Genomic DNA, 13,399 nt, shown 5'->3' with positions numbered 1-13,399 from the left:
GCATGCTGGGAGTTGTAGTTTCACAACCAGCTGGAGCGCCGGAGGTTGCATTCCCCTGTTGCTCCTAGAGGCTCATTTGCATATATTAAAACATCATTTTTCTCAGCAATGCGGGCACATATGAAGATGGGACCAATACAGATGTCTTCAGCTGCCAAGCGCACATGTAACAGGTCAGCCAGTGTCATAGGCACAAAACTGCTGACAGATGCCCTTTAACCTTACATTATTCCTCAAGGTCAACCATCACATATGGAAATTATAGACAATGAAGACCCAATTGTTTCTTTTGCATAAATAAATAGTAATCTCAGGAAACATGAATCAATCTAAATCCCCCTTTTTTTTTTTTTTTTTTTGGAAAAGCCCCATTTGAAGAACAATATAAAAAGCTAAAGTCCATTTATAGCAATGTTCCCTGATGCGGCAGTATAAATAATAAAGCAGTGAAGTCCTGCTATCTGTCTCTTCCCTTTTTTACTGCGGCTTGCTGCCTGGCATACCGACAGACCTGGCAACGAAATGGCCTGGCATGCCAGAATGTATTAACGGTCGAGTCTGCTTTCTCCATTTTAATAGCTACTTAGCCCAGTTTAGCTTCATAACCTGAAGATGACAAAGTCTAGACACGGACTGTAGCGTTGTGTCACTAGCCCGGGAATGAGATTTCCAATAAATCCCACCACCTCGCCCCCCAATACTGTGCAATACTTTCAATGGCGTCACAATGTATAAAATCTATACACAGCAACCTGTGCATCTCCAGCTATTGCAACACTACAACTCCCAGCATACCCTGGCAGCCTGGATATTGTTACAGGATGGAGACCTAATTATATCAATGCACGGTTAGAAAGATGTGTATTTGGACTTTTATACTGTTCTTTTGCCATATACACAACGTCCCCAGCATTATACCACTGAAGTCGTATTTACTTGATGGGTGCAGGACACATCTGACGCTGCTTGTCTGGAAAACGATAGGATCAGAGGAGGCAATATCTAACCTGTTCGGGCCATGTCTTCCATATGCAAACTGGTTTCGGAATTTGGGAATAAGGGACTATGTAAAGTTTTGGAGGGAAATAAACATTTTGACTGCCTGGTTTAGCTTTTTTGTTTATGTCTGAAGACTTATTTATATCTGGCAAAACGGTTTAGTCATTCCCATAGACTTGCATTGAAACTCTATACAGGTCTATGACAGACAGAAATTGCAACATTGTTTCTGTTTAGGCTGTACTTCTCCACTCCACTGCAGATTATACAGATTTTGTCGTATATTGTACTATTATATGAGAGAAAGATTAGTCGACCATTGGTAAATAGCAGAACCATAATTATTTGAGGTGTAACGTGTACTAATTCTTCCCCTCAGCTTCACAGGAGAGTCCATTGAGAGCAGTCGTTCACTTTAACTGCAGCCCGGTCTCTTCGATCAGCTTCCCCCTGATGGAGGACATTACTGAGGTCCTAGAGATCTCTGTGGAGAGTCCATGTGCTTGTCCCAGCAGCTGCCAGGCTGAAGACGTGGGCCCAGGGAACATCATCCTCATCATGTTTGCGGGGTCACTAACGGCGTACTTCCTGTTTGGTGAGTATACAGTATTATCGCTCGGCTGGCAGTAATGATTAAGGAGAGAGGTAACATGGTGGAAAGTAATGGTGACGTAAGAGGACTTCAAGGAGCCTACTGTTCTAGGATACCCTGTGGCACAGTAGGATCAGAGTGGGAGGTGACGGTAGTTGTTCTCAGGGGTATAGCCGGAGGATGCCCAAATGCCATGGGGGGCAGCCAAACAAATAGTAACAGAGCTAAGGCAGCTTGGCTATGGATCTAGTTGTTATGGTGTGGGTGTTGCGGCAGTAAGGCTGCCTTCACACACAACGGATTTTGTTGCAGAAATTTCTACGACTGAAAATCAGTTCCTTTCATTACAACGGGTGCTTGCAGAAATCCATGTGCTTGCCGCCAAAAAAACCCAATTCAGATGACTGGAAGTGATTTTCAGTCGCAGACATTTCTGCGAAAGACCCTGAAATGTGGCCTGACCCAGCAGGGAATGTGGATGGCCTCCCTGCTACCAAGCCGCATGTCTACGACTGACCTAAACTTGCATACGAAGGGATATTTTCCCTTCAGGTAGACCTTTTTTCTAGTCCTGGAACCATTTTTTGAGGGGTTGTGCCATGAAATACATTCTACGTTTTTGAAACCAGCACCTGGATCTGAATGCTTTTGTAATTACATGTAATTAAAAATTTAGTCTAGCCACTGAGTTATTCAATAAAATGTATCTGTATGGCGCCACCTGCTGTTTGTTCTTTTCCTTATTTCTTGTCCAACTCACTGAGGTGGTTATACACGCTCAGTTTAAATATTCAACTGCCAGCAGCCATGTCTTCTATTAGAAGCTGTAGCAGTTACAGGAAAAGAGCTGCAGCAGAAAGGATATACCCCCTACACTTTGATAGAGCTACAGCAGAAAGGACACATCCCTTGAGTTGTGATATGGAGAGAGATATACCACCAGATGTAGGGTATTTATCCTACATCTGCAAAAAAAAGGGGGTTAGTCAGCACCTCCCAGTGCGCAGGTGCACGCTGCTATGGCAAAGACCTAGAGGAAAAAAAGAGACAATAGAGCAGCACCCTGCAAATCAGACAAAGTACAACAATGCTTACAAAAATTATGGTGCTAATGCTACGCTTATTTATAAAAGCGAGATGCTTGGACAATGCATTTTGTACAAAACCATCTAAGCCCGTCTGCCGAACGTCAAGGCGATCTCTGTTAGACGGGTCCTAACACTAAATACTACCTGTTATGCGCCATAATGACTGCCATAAAATTCAGGCGGTCCCCTTTTTTTGCAGATTTACAATGCTGGAGATGTGGCAGTCCAGCGAGTCGTGCACTCCTGATTAGCCTGTCTGCCCCATAGGCTGATTTTAATTACTTTCAGTATAAAGCTGTAGCCTGCTCTCACTACATTCATTGGAAGCTGTCTAGCACCAGGAAGGGTATAGAGTGGGCTCAGCATGCATGTTGGTACCTGCATCCCTTGTAATGGAGGCCATTTTGGCACAAAACATGGAAAAAGGCAGAGTGGATCCAACATGCATGTGGGTCCAACACTCCCTGAAATTTATGGCGGTCATTATGGCGCATAACAGGTAGTATTTAGTGTTAGGACCCGTCTAACAGAGATCGCCTTGAGGTTCGGCAGACGGGCTTAGATGGTTTTGTACAAAATGCATTGTCCAAGCATCTCGCTTTTATAAATAAGCGTAGTATTAGCACCATAATTTTTGTAAGCATTGTTGTACTTTGTCTGATTTGCAGAGTGCTGCTGTATTTATCCTACATCCATGCTCGACCTTTTAAACAGACCTTGAGGCATATTTTAAGATTGTAACTAAGTCAGCATCTCATCTGCAGACAGGATTATAGCTAAGCCAGCACTTCATCTGCACACAACTGTTTCGTTGTGTATGCCCCTCAGAGAGAACTGGCTTAACTGGGTGAGAGGCCTTCGTCAGGATACGCTCTGTAGTATTACATAGGGGTCATTGAGATAATGGCTCAAGTGCACCAGAATGGGAGCCACCTGTACAGAGAGGCTGTTTATTTTGGCTTCTGATAGTGGTCACCTCCTCGGTTAATCGTGCCTGGCCGGTTCACAATCCTGTAGGTTGACATACAGCTGGTATAGGGTCTTTTCTACAAAATGACTGAGGTGTTTACTTTCCGTAGGTGCTTCTTCCCTGCGCTCCATGCAGACAACAGAAGGAAGTTCTGTCACCCCTGAACCTCGTATCTGGTGCGGGATCTGCTGCTGTTTCAGGAAAAATCGGGAAACCATCTTGACAGACAATTGTCATGAAGACGACTCCATAGATTATTTCAACGTATAGACTAGATTCCAAATGACAAGCGCAGAAGAAAGTTGTACATGGCAGCTGCAATACCAGACACAGCCTAATGATCAAAGGGGCGCTGTTTCTGGAATAAAGCAGATCCTCTCTCTAATCTCGAACAGGAAATTACCACCTGACTGGTCTACGAATAGCGAGTGCAATGGTAATGAAATAAAAAGGAAGTGTGTCTGATTCTTTGACCCTCTTGGACTTCCTCTAATATGGCCCCAGGTATTATTTGACCTAGACATGGCCAGTGAATAATTACATGGCTATTGACTTCCCCTCGAACCACCCAGGTGTTAATTTACATATTGATAATGACAAATTCATACTTTAACAATAATTATCCCTAAACCGGAGGAGCAATTGCAGCGGCACTACTGTTGTGGTCATACACGGTGCAGGTTCTTTCCTCCGGGACCTGTATACGGTATACACTGCGTGCAGAATTATTAGGCAAATGAGTATTTTGACCACATCATCCTCTTTATGCATGTTGTCTTACTTCAAGCTGTATAGGCTCGAAAGCCTACTACCAATTAAGCATATTAGGTGATGTGCATCTCTGTAATGAGAAGGGGTGTGGTCTAATGACATCAACACCCTATATCCGGTGTGCATAATTATTAGGCAACTTCCTTTTCTTTGGCAAAATGGGTCAAAAGAAGGACTTGACAGGCTCAGAAAAGTCAAAAATAGTGAGATATCTTGCAGAGGGATGCAGCACTCTTAAAATTGCAAAGCTTCTGCAGCGTGATCATCGAACAATCAAGCGTTTCATTCAAAATAGTCAACAGGGTCGCAAGAAGCGTGTGGAAAAACCAAGGCGCAAAATTACTGCCCATGAACTGAAAAAAGTCAAGTGTGCAGCTGCCAAGATGCCACTTGCCACCAGTTTGGCCATATTTCAGAGCTGCAACATCACTGGAGTGCCCAAAAGCACAAGGTGTGCAATACTCAGAGACATGGCCAAGGTAAGAAAGGCTGAAAGACGACCACCACTGAACAAGACACACAAGCTGAAACGTCAAGACTGGGCCAAGAAATATCTCAAGACTGATTTTTCTAAGGTTTTATGGACTGATGAAATGAGAGTGAGTCTTGATGGGCCAGATGGATGGGCCCGTGGCTGGATTGGTAAAGGGCAGAGAGCTCCAGTCCGACTCAGACGCCAGCAAGGTGGAGGTGGAGTACTGGTTTGGGCTGGTATCATCAAAGATGAGCTTGTGGGGCCTTTTCGGGTTGAGGATGGAGTCAAGCTCAACTCCCAGTCCTACTGCCAGTTTCTGGAAGACACCTTCTTCAAGCAGTGGTACAGGAAGAAGTCTGCATCCTTCAAGAAAAACATGATTTTCATGCAGGACAATGCTCCATCACACGCGTCCAAGTACTCCACAGCGTGGCTGGCAAGAAAGGGTATAAAAGAAGAAAATCTAATGACATGGCCTCCTTGTTCACCTGATCTGAACCCCATTGAGAACCTGTGGTCCATCATCAAATGTGAGATTTACAAGGAGGGAAAACAGTACACCTCTCTGAACAGTGTCTGGGAGGCTGTGGTTGCTGCTGCACGCAATGTTGATGGTGAACAGATCAAAACACTGACAGAATCCATGGATGGCAGGCTTTTGAGTGTCCTTGCAAAGAAAGGTGGCTATATTGGTCACCGATTTGTTTTCGTTTTGTTTTTGAATGTCAGAAATGTATATTTGTGAATGTTGAGATGTTATATTGGTTTCACTGGTAAAAATAAATAATTGAAATGGGTATATATTTGTTTTTTGTTAAGTTGCCTAATAATTATGCACAGTAATAGTCACCTGCATACACAGATATCCCCCTAAAATAGCTAAAACTAAAAACAAACTAAAAACTACTTCCAAAAATATTCAGCTTTGATATTAATGAGTTTTTTGGGTTCATTGAGAACATGGTTGTTGTTCAATAATAAAATTAATCCTCAAAAATACAACTTGCCTAATAATTCTGCACTCCCTGTACATTACCTGACACTGGGAGGGAGGCATTGTACTGCTGGGAGCTATTCGAGATCACGTTGTACATGTTCTCCTATGGGTTGGGCGTGTGATATGTTATCGCTGCCCAGTTGCTAACAACATTAAAAAATCCAAAGGGCAGGTAGTACAGACCAGCCCAGAATACAATATTAGCACAACAAACATGGCAGGTTTGCACAGAGGGTGCTGCTCTGGAGGAGGAAGAATAAATGGGATTTAAAGATGATCACATATAATGAGGCATGTTCCTAATATAAATCAGCTGCCTCCAACCGGTGACTCTATAGCTAGTAATGTATGGTGTATAGCAGAAGTCTCCAACTGGGGGCTCTCTAGTTATTAATGTATGGTTTACACCAGTAGTCTCTAACCGGGGGCTCTATAGCTAGTAATATAGTTTATATCAGTGGTCTCCAACCAACGACTCCATAGCTATTAATGTATGGTCTATTCTAGTGGTCTCCAACCGGTGGCTCTATAGCTAGTAGTATACGGTTTATACCAGTGGTCTCCAACCAGTGGCTCTATAGCTCGTAATGTATGGTTTACACCAGTGGTTTCCAGCTAGTAGCTCTATAGCTAGTAATATGTGGTTTATACTAGTGGTCTCCAACCGGTGGATCTATAGCTACTAATGTCTGGTTAATACCAAAGGTCTCTAACCGGTGGCTCTATAGCTAGTAGTATACAGTTTATACCCGTGGTCTCCAACCGGTGGCTCTATAGCTAGTAATATGTGGTTTATACCAGTGGTCCCCAACCGGTGGCTCTATAGCTAGTAATGTATGCTTTATACCAGAGGTCTCCAACCGGTAGCTCTTTAGCTAGTAATATGTGGTTTATACCAGTGGTCTCCCACAGGTGGCTCTATAGCTAGTAATGTATGGTTTATACTAGTGGTCTCCAACCGGTGGATCCATAGCTACTAATGTCTGGTTAATACCAAAGGTCTCTAACCGGTGGCTCTATAGCTAGTAGTATATGGTTTATACCTGTGGTCTCCAACCGGTGGCTCTATAGCTAGTAATATATGGTTTATACTAGTGGTCTCCAACCGGTGGATCCATAGCTACTAATGTCTGGTTAATACCAAAGGTCTCTAACCGGTGGCTCTATAGCTAGTAGTATACGGTTTATACCAGAGGTCTGCGACAGATGGTTCTTCAGCTAGTGCAGAACTACAAGTCCAGCATGCTATGACATATGGCATGTTCGTTGTAGTTTTGCAACAGCTGGAAAGCCCCTTGGAGACCGCAGATATCAGGACGTGGCCCAATGTTGCGGCTGGGCGCATGTGGCTAATCCACACCCGTTGCAGCTAATGGCCGTGCCATTTTACCGCAAAATCATACGCCCATTTGCTGCTGAGGGTGGGCATGGTATGGCATGTCTGCATGCACCCAGCAGAACCATTAGGCCATACCCTAAACTATACATCACAAATCTAAACTGAGCAACAATCAACATGTAAATCTACATGAGTTATTTTTCATTTTGAATGGATGTCTCCATGGTTACAGACTACAAACAAACAATGTGTAGTCTGATCCTGCACTCCTGAAATCTCTGTCATCAATATCAGATATGTAGAGGTCCGACATCTTGTATCTCTACTGATCAACTGTTTTGGGCAACCTATGGTACCGGAAACTATACAGTGAATGGAACCTTATGCTTCTAGCTCCATCCACTTTATACAGTGGTTTCCAGTGCAAGCAGCCGTCCAATACAGGTGATTGGTGGGAGCACCAGGTATTGGACCTTCACCAATTTGGTATTGATAAACCATGGATATGTGATCAATATCTAATTCCCAGAAACCCCCTTTAAATTTAATCTTTATAACCGGTTGACTCCTCTAAAAACATAAAAAATAAAAAAAATGTAATAAAGTAACAGTCACATTAGAAATGCGTTAACCAAACAGAACTTTATTTTACCCAATTCTCTCCCGAATGCCACTGATCACAGGATTTACAGAAGGGATTCAGAAGAGCAATTACAACGTAAAACAAGAGGCGAGATGTAAAAACAATGAAATGTGCCGAGCTTCATCTCAAATTCCGGGAAATCAAAAAAAATATTCTTTGAAATTTCTGTTTTTATGAAAACTATAGGCTCTTCACCAAGGCCAATAGACTCTAATTTATGTGCACCATTGGACCTTCTCTTAGCAAAAATAGCTTTAGACTTTTTATTATATATCTCTGCATATAACTTTATTATCTGAGTACAAAACAAAATTGTAGTGGAATTTCTCATTATTCAAAAAATAATAATAAGAAGAAAAATAGTGGTTATATAATCTAGAAGTACCATCCAGGTGCGGTTTAGGGTAAGCCAACATTTCCACGAGTTATATTATCTACATCAATGGTTGTCCAACCTGTGACGAAACGATAATTCCCAGCATGCTGGGAGTTGTGGCTTCTCAACTGCTAGAGAACCACAGGTTGGAGACCAGTGATCTAGAAAGTGCCTTATGCAACATTACATTTTTAGGTATTTATATAAAAAAAAAGTAGCTTATGCTCCAAAAATACAAAGTTTCATTGGATTGTGATAATTTTTCTTAAAAAAAAAAAATTCACTCCATTTTTGCGTGCAGTACTCTTTGTGACCAGTTTAACTGGTGGCGCTGTTGATCAACAGGATCTACAGAATGGACTGGTTATAGGAAAATGTGATATTCCGGACCACAGATACTTGTAATCTAAGGGCCTATCACGAGTTTTTGCTCTATGCAAGAGTGTAGGTCAGGGGTCAGCAACCTCTGGCACTCCGGATGTTGTGAAACTACAACTCCCAGCATGCCGCATTCACTTCTATGGGACTATAAAGAACAGCCAAGCAAGTGTGCATGCATGGAGTTGTAGCTTTGCAGCAGCTGGAGGTTGCCGACGGCTGGTGTAGGTCCTCTGGAGCAGGTTTCTTTAGCTGCTGTGAATCTCCAACTCCCAGCATGCCCAAACAGCCGATGGGAGTTGTAGTTTTGCAACGGCTGGAGAGGCACAAGTTGACCGCTGCTCCGGACAATGCTTTTCATTAGAAACGTCTCCTTCTACAAATGCAAATCTTGCATGGAGTCTGTCCGTCTGACTGGTGAAGTGAAGCTGGCCAATCATACGTCTGGATAAAGAGTCCTAGGACTCGGGTCGAATGAGTCCACGTGACAAAAGGTCAACTATCCCTTGTCCTCCGATAAACTACCTTTCGGACAAAGTTTTTTTTGGTACAGAATAGCTAAAAAAAGTGCAAATTACAGCGCAAATGTTGGCTCTGCCCCAAAACCGTCTTCCTGTTGGGAAGTCCTGAGACCAATTACATGTCTTAGAAAGCCACAATAATCTTCTAGTGAGGTGCCTCAACCTGGACCCAAGTGGAGGGAGCAGTTTTGTGGGGGGGGGACCCTATGTTCTATGATTCGACATGGGCTCGTTTACCTCCACTGTGAGTAGGCGCCAGGTCCTCGTGACATTTGGGCGCCTGCAGCTCAGACCATATTCAAATCAGAGGTATAACTTTGGCACATCGATTTTTGAAGCGTTTCTCCCCGAAAGCATGCTGGGAATTATAGATCAATAGATTCATAGCTCGGTTGGCGAGCCACAGGCGGCCTAACCCCTGTCACTAGGAATCCCCACACCTTAATAATTACACTATTTTTTACCACAGGAGAATTTGACGATCAATTACTCACAAATCCGGGCCCTAATCCCTCACCTGACACGGAGTAGTACTGAGAAAAATGGTGGTTAGTGGATTAACCCCTCAAGTGCTTAGGATTCAATAAAGGAATAAAAGTAAAATGGGATAGGGAAAAAAAAAAAAAAGTTGCACGTTTCTGGAAATTCTACAATTTTTTGTAGATTTTTTATGACCCCCGACGGACGGGGTAAAAAAAAAGAAAAAAAAAAAAAAAGGTTAATAACACATTTATATTCCCTGCACCATGCCCCAATAAATCATTTAAAGTGCCCCAAACATCAGTGGTCGCTTGTGCAGAACGGCGGTATAGCAGCGCAGGCGCCGGTTCCGCGGTACGTACAGATCGACTACGTTAAACGTCACGACGGGAAAAAGTAAAGAACAGGTGACCGGTTTCCGAAGGCGAGTCTGGTATTCGAAAAAACGTGTCCCTTAGGGAGTCCCGCAACGCTCCCTTGGCATACAGATGTTCAGACGGAATAAAAATAATAAAAACATGAAAAATACAAACAAAAAGAAAAGAAAAAACACCGCCCTGAGCACCAGATGACTCCACAGAAGAAAATTTCACATTGAAAATGTTGATTAGCTACAGGAATGAAATGAAAACACCAGCCTGCTGGCTCAGGATATCATTGTGCAGTCTACACCATGCGACAGTGGGTACAGGCGAGCGGCAATCTGCCAGGAGCTGCGGCCCGCGCAGCCGACCCCTGCTGACAACTGGCTCTTGCTTGGGTTCCTTGGAATGTATAGAAGAAAGGCTTCAGTACAGAATACAGTGGTCCCTCACGGTAACTTTTTCGAAGGTCCACTCCTGGGATTCACCATCCAGCTGTGCCTTCCCGAAAGTGGTTCCCTACCTTATCGTTTACAGCCCTGCTGCTTACACGTACGTCCTCAAGTAGATCCACAGCTCGGCTGGGTTCCGTGAGTCCTTAAGGGTTAAAGTACAGACCAGCTGTGTTGCATGACCCCTGCCGGAGGGTGTCTGCAGTCCAGCTGCATTGCGTGGCCCCTTCCTGAGGGTGCCCTGATAACAGTCCAGCTGTTTTATATGACCTAGTGTAGGGACTTCACTCCCGTTCTGTACTGGCGCCTTTCTACTGAGAGGGGACAATAACCCCCTGGGAGGAAATCACATAGCTTGGTACCATCATAGTGAGAAAGGAAGGGGTTAATTACATCTGCCTGTGAGGTTGAAGTCCGGGATTTTTAGGTTATTACTCATACGCTTCATGGCATCTATGGGGTTTAGGACTTAGCCACTTTAAGTCCTACCCGACTGGTCATTATGGGATTTAGTACATGCAGGAACAGGAAAACCATCTTATTAAAGGGGAACCTGCCAGAACACTCCAGAGCTGACAGAGGTCACAGGAGACTTCACCACTGCATAAGGGTACGTTCACATGGCCCAGATGTCATGCAGATTTCAGCCAGTATTCTGAGCTGAAAGGAAAACCACGTCAAATACACATCCTATTGGGAATCCATGTTGCCGTTCACATGTCCGCAGATTATATTTTTTTTTAATCTGCACCACAGCCAGGTAAGTCGTATGTGGATTCGTCCCATTCAATGGGGCTCATAAGCTGTCAGATACACCGGATGACACACTGCAAACCCATGGCAGAAATCCAAGGGCCCGCTTGGCTTTCTGCTGTGGATTCCATGGCATATACCCGTCGGATGTGGTTTCGGCTGTGTGAACATACCTTATAGATTCAGGGTGCAATTTAGTATTTTCGTATTGTGGGACATCATATACTGTACAATCAGGGGTCAGCAACCTCACCTCCAACACTCCAGCGGTTGTGAAACTACAACTCCCAGCATGCTCCATTCATTTTTATGGGAGTTCAGAGAACGGCCAAGCAAGTGTGCATGATGGGAAATGTAGTTTCACAACAGCTGGAGTGCCGGCGGTTGCTGACCACCGCTGTATAATGTAAACTTAAGGGGAGCTGCTTCTGGCGCCAGGTTCCCTTTAAAAGGGAACCAGTCACTAGGTTTTGGGCCACTAAACCACAAGTATGTTGTTATGCAGCTGAGGCTTCGCCTGTCAAAACTGGACATTTGAGCATTAGGTAGTAAAAGAACTTCCAAATTAGGACGCTAATTTTGCGCAAGGGGGGCAGACCATAGGCCGCAAAAAACGTCGCTGTCCACATCTGTAGTTCTGTTCAGTGGCCCCGCAAGAAAGATAGAGGAGGTTCTATTCTTGTCCGCAATCGCAGACAAGAATAGGCATTTCTATCATAGGGTCGGCCATGCGTTTTCTGCAAAATGCGGAATGCACACGGCCGGTATCCGTGTTTTGGGGATCCGCAATTTGCGGACCGCAAAACACATACGGTTGTGTGAATGTCGCCTTATCTGGGATGAGTCTGGAGATACTGTAAGTCCATTGGTACTGGATGCATGCACATTGCACAGATAAGGCCAAGAACAATACTCCTTCCATGCGAGGTGAAGCAAGTTATACTGTCCTCGGCTTTGCTAATTAATATGTTCGTTTACTGCCTAATGCTAAAATGTCTGGTTGGGACAGGGGCATGTTTAGAAAGCTATATGCCAGCTGCATGATGACATGCTGGTGGTTTAGTGGCCCCTTAAATTGTCACCTTATGCATTTTCTTAGCTTTGATTTCACAGGACAATTTCCAGGAACTGCAACCTCACAACGCAGATGTAGCTCTTCTAAACTGCTGACCCGTACATCACTGACAAGGTCTATGCAGACATTACACAGTCGTTTCAAGGAACATGCAAAAAAAATAAAAAATGAAGAAGAAGAATGGCTGCAGTTGTCACAGAGTAAGAACGGTGCTTTGTCTCCTCCCCACCATCACAGAGCAGGACTGGGAATGCCGAGAGCCTGGGGTGTCCTCGCCAGAGTGATTAGAAGCAGACAAAAACACTGTCACATGCTGGAGAGCTCAAACGTGCTGGAGATGTGCACACGACAAGTGCCAGGATGACGCAAGAACAGAGGGAACCAGGAGAGAGGCTGTTCAGGGCTTCCAGACCTTCGCTAGGTTTCTTGTCCTCCCCTCACGTGGGGAAGGTCTCAGCCTTGCGGCCTGGAAAGGTGCGTTTGGCTCGTAGCCTGGGACTCCTGACCGGATCCTCAGCTTCATGTGCATTTAGTGGATTTCAATGACCACAGGCTCAAACACTCCCGCAGAGACTCTGAAAGGAGAGAGAAAGAGGATTATGTCATGCCATCTATAGGGAGAGGCTTGGTCGCTGTACATCATCCAGAATTTCCAGACTTGTATGAACACTACATGGGGCAGATCCTGCAAAACTGATGGGTTTAAAGGGCTGGGGATCCTAAATGTATAAAATGCAGAGCGGCCAGCATCAGTTGTGTCTGGCCAGCTATTTTAGGCCAGGAGCCGGACACATATGATCTGTTCAGATCCTGTGTCTATCCCCTTACGGGACACACACATGGGACCCCCGCTAATCGGCTGTTTGAGAAGGCATCGGCGCTCACAGTATCGCCACGGCCTTCTCTCAGCTTACTAAGCACAGCGCCATCTGTCATATACTGGCCGTGCTTCGTATCGCAGCGCTCAGCCCCATTAACTTCAATGGGGCTGAACTGCAATTAGGCCATGTGGCTGATGAACGTGACACCACATGGCCTAGGAAAAGCTAGAGAAGGCTGCAAGTCCAAACAGCTGACTGGTGGGGGTCCCGGATGTCGGACCCCTACCGATCAGATACTCATGACCTA

At 44.5% G+C, this 13,399-nt stretch overlaps 2 protein-coding genes across 2 annotated transcripts in view; one reads left to right on the top strand and one right to left on the bottom strand.

Moving 5' to 3' along the window:
• The window catches only part of LOC120977186, a 41,164-nt gene extending 37,160 nt beyond the window's left edge, over positions 1-4,004 (top strand). Inside the window, exons 4-5 of the mRNA XM_040404990.1 lie at positions 1,379-1,594; positions 3,759-4,004. Coding sequence (XP_040260924.1) covers positions 1,379-1,594; positions 3,759-3,919 — 377 coding nt within the window. The 3' untranslated portion in view covers positions 3,920-4,004. The remainder of the gene's footprint in view (positions 1-1,378; positions 1,595-3,758) is intronic.
• A 3,850-nt stretch (positions 4,005-7,854) lies between these two features.
• FAM102A (family with sequence similarity 102 member A) overlaps positions 7,855-13,399 on the bottom strand; it is a 53,605-nt gene continuing 48,060 nt past the window's right edge. Inside the window, exon 12 of the mRNA XM_040404988.1 lies at positions 7,855-12,846. Coding sequence (XP_040260922.1) covers positions 12,801-12,846 — 46 coding nt within the window. The 3' untranslated portion in view covers positions 7,855-12,800. The remainder of the gene's footprint in view (positions 12,847-13,399) is intronic.

The sequence above is a fragment of the Bufo bufo genome, chromosome 8 (assembly GCF_905171765.1).
Source record: "Bufo bufo chromosome 8, aBufBuf1.1, whole genome shotgun sequence".
In the NCBI taxonomy this organism is placed as follows: domain Eukaryota; kingdom Metazoa; phylum Chordata; class Amphibia; order Anura; family Bufonidae; genus Bufo; species Bufo bufo.
The sequence above is the reverse complement of the archived record's forward strand: the minus strand, read 5'-3'. Positions and strand labels throughout refer to the sequence as shown.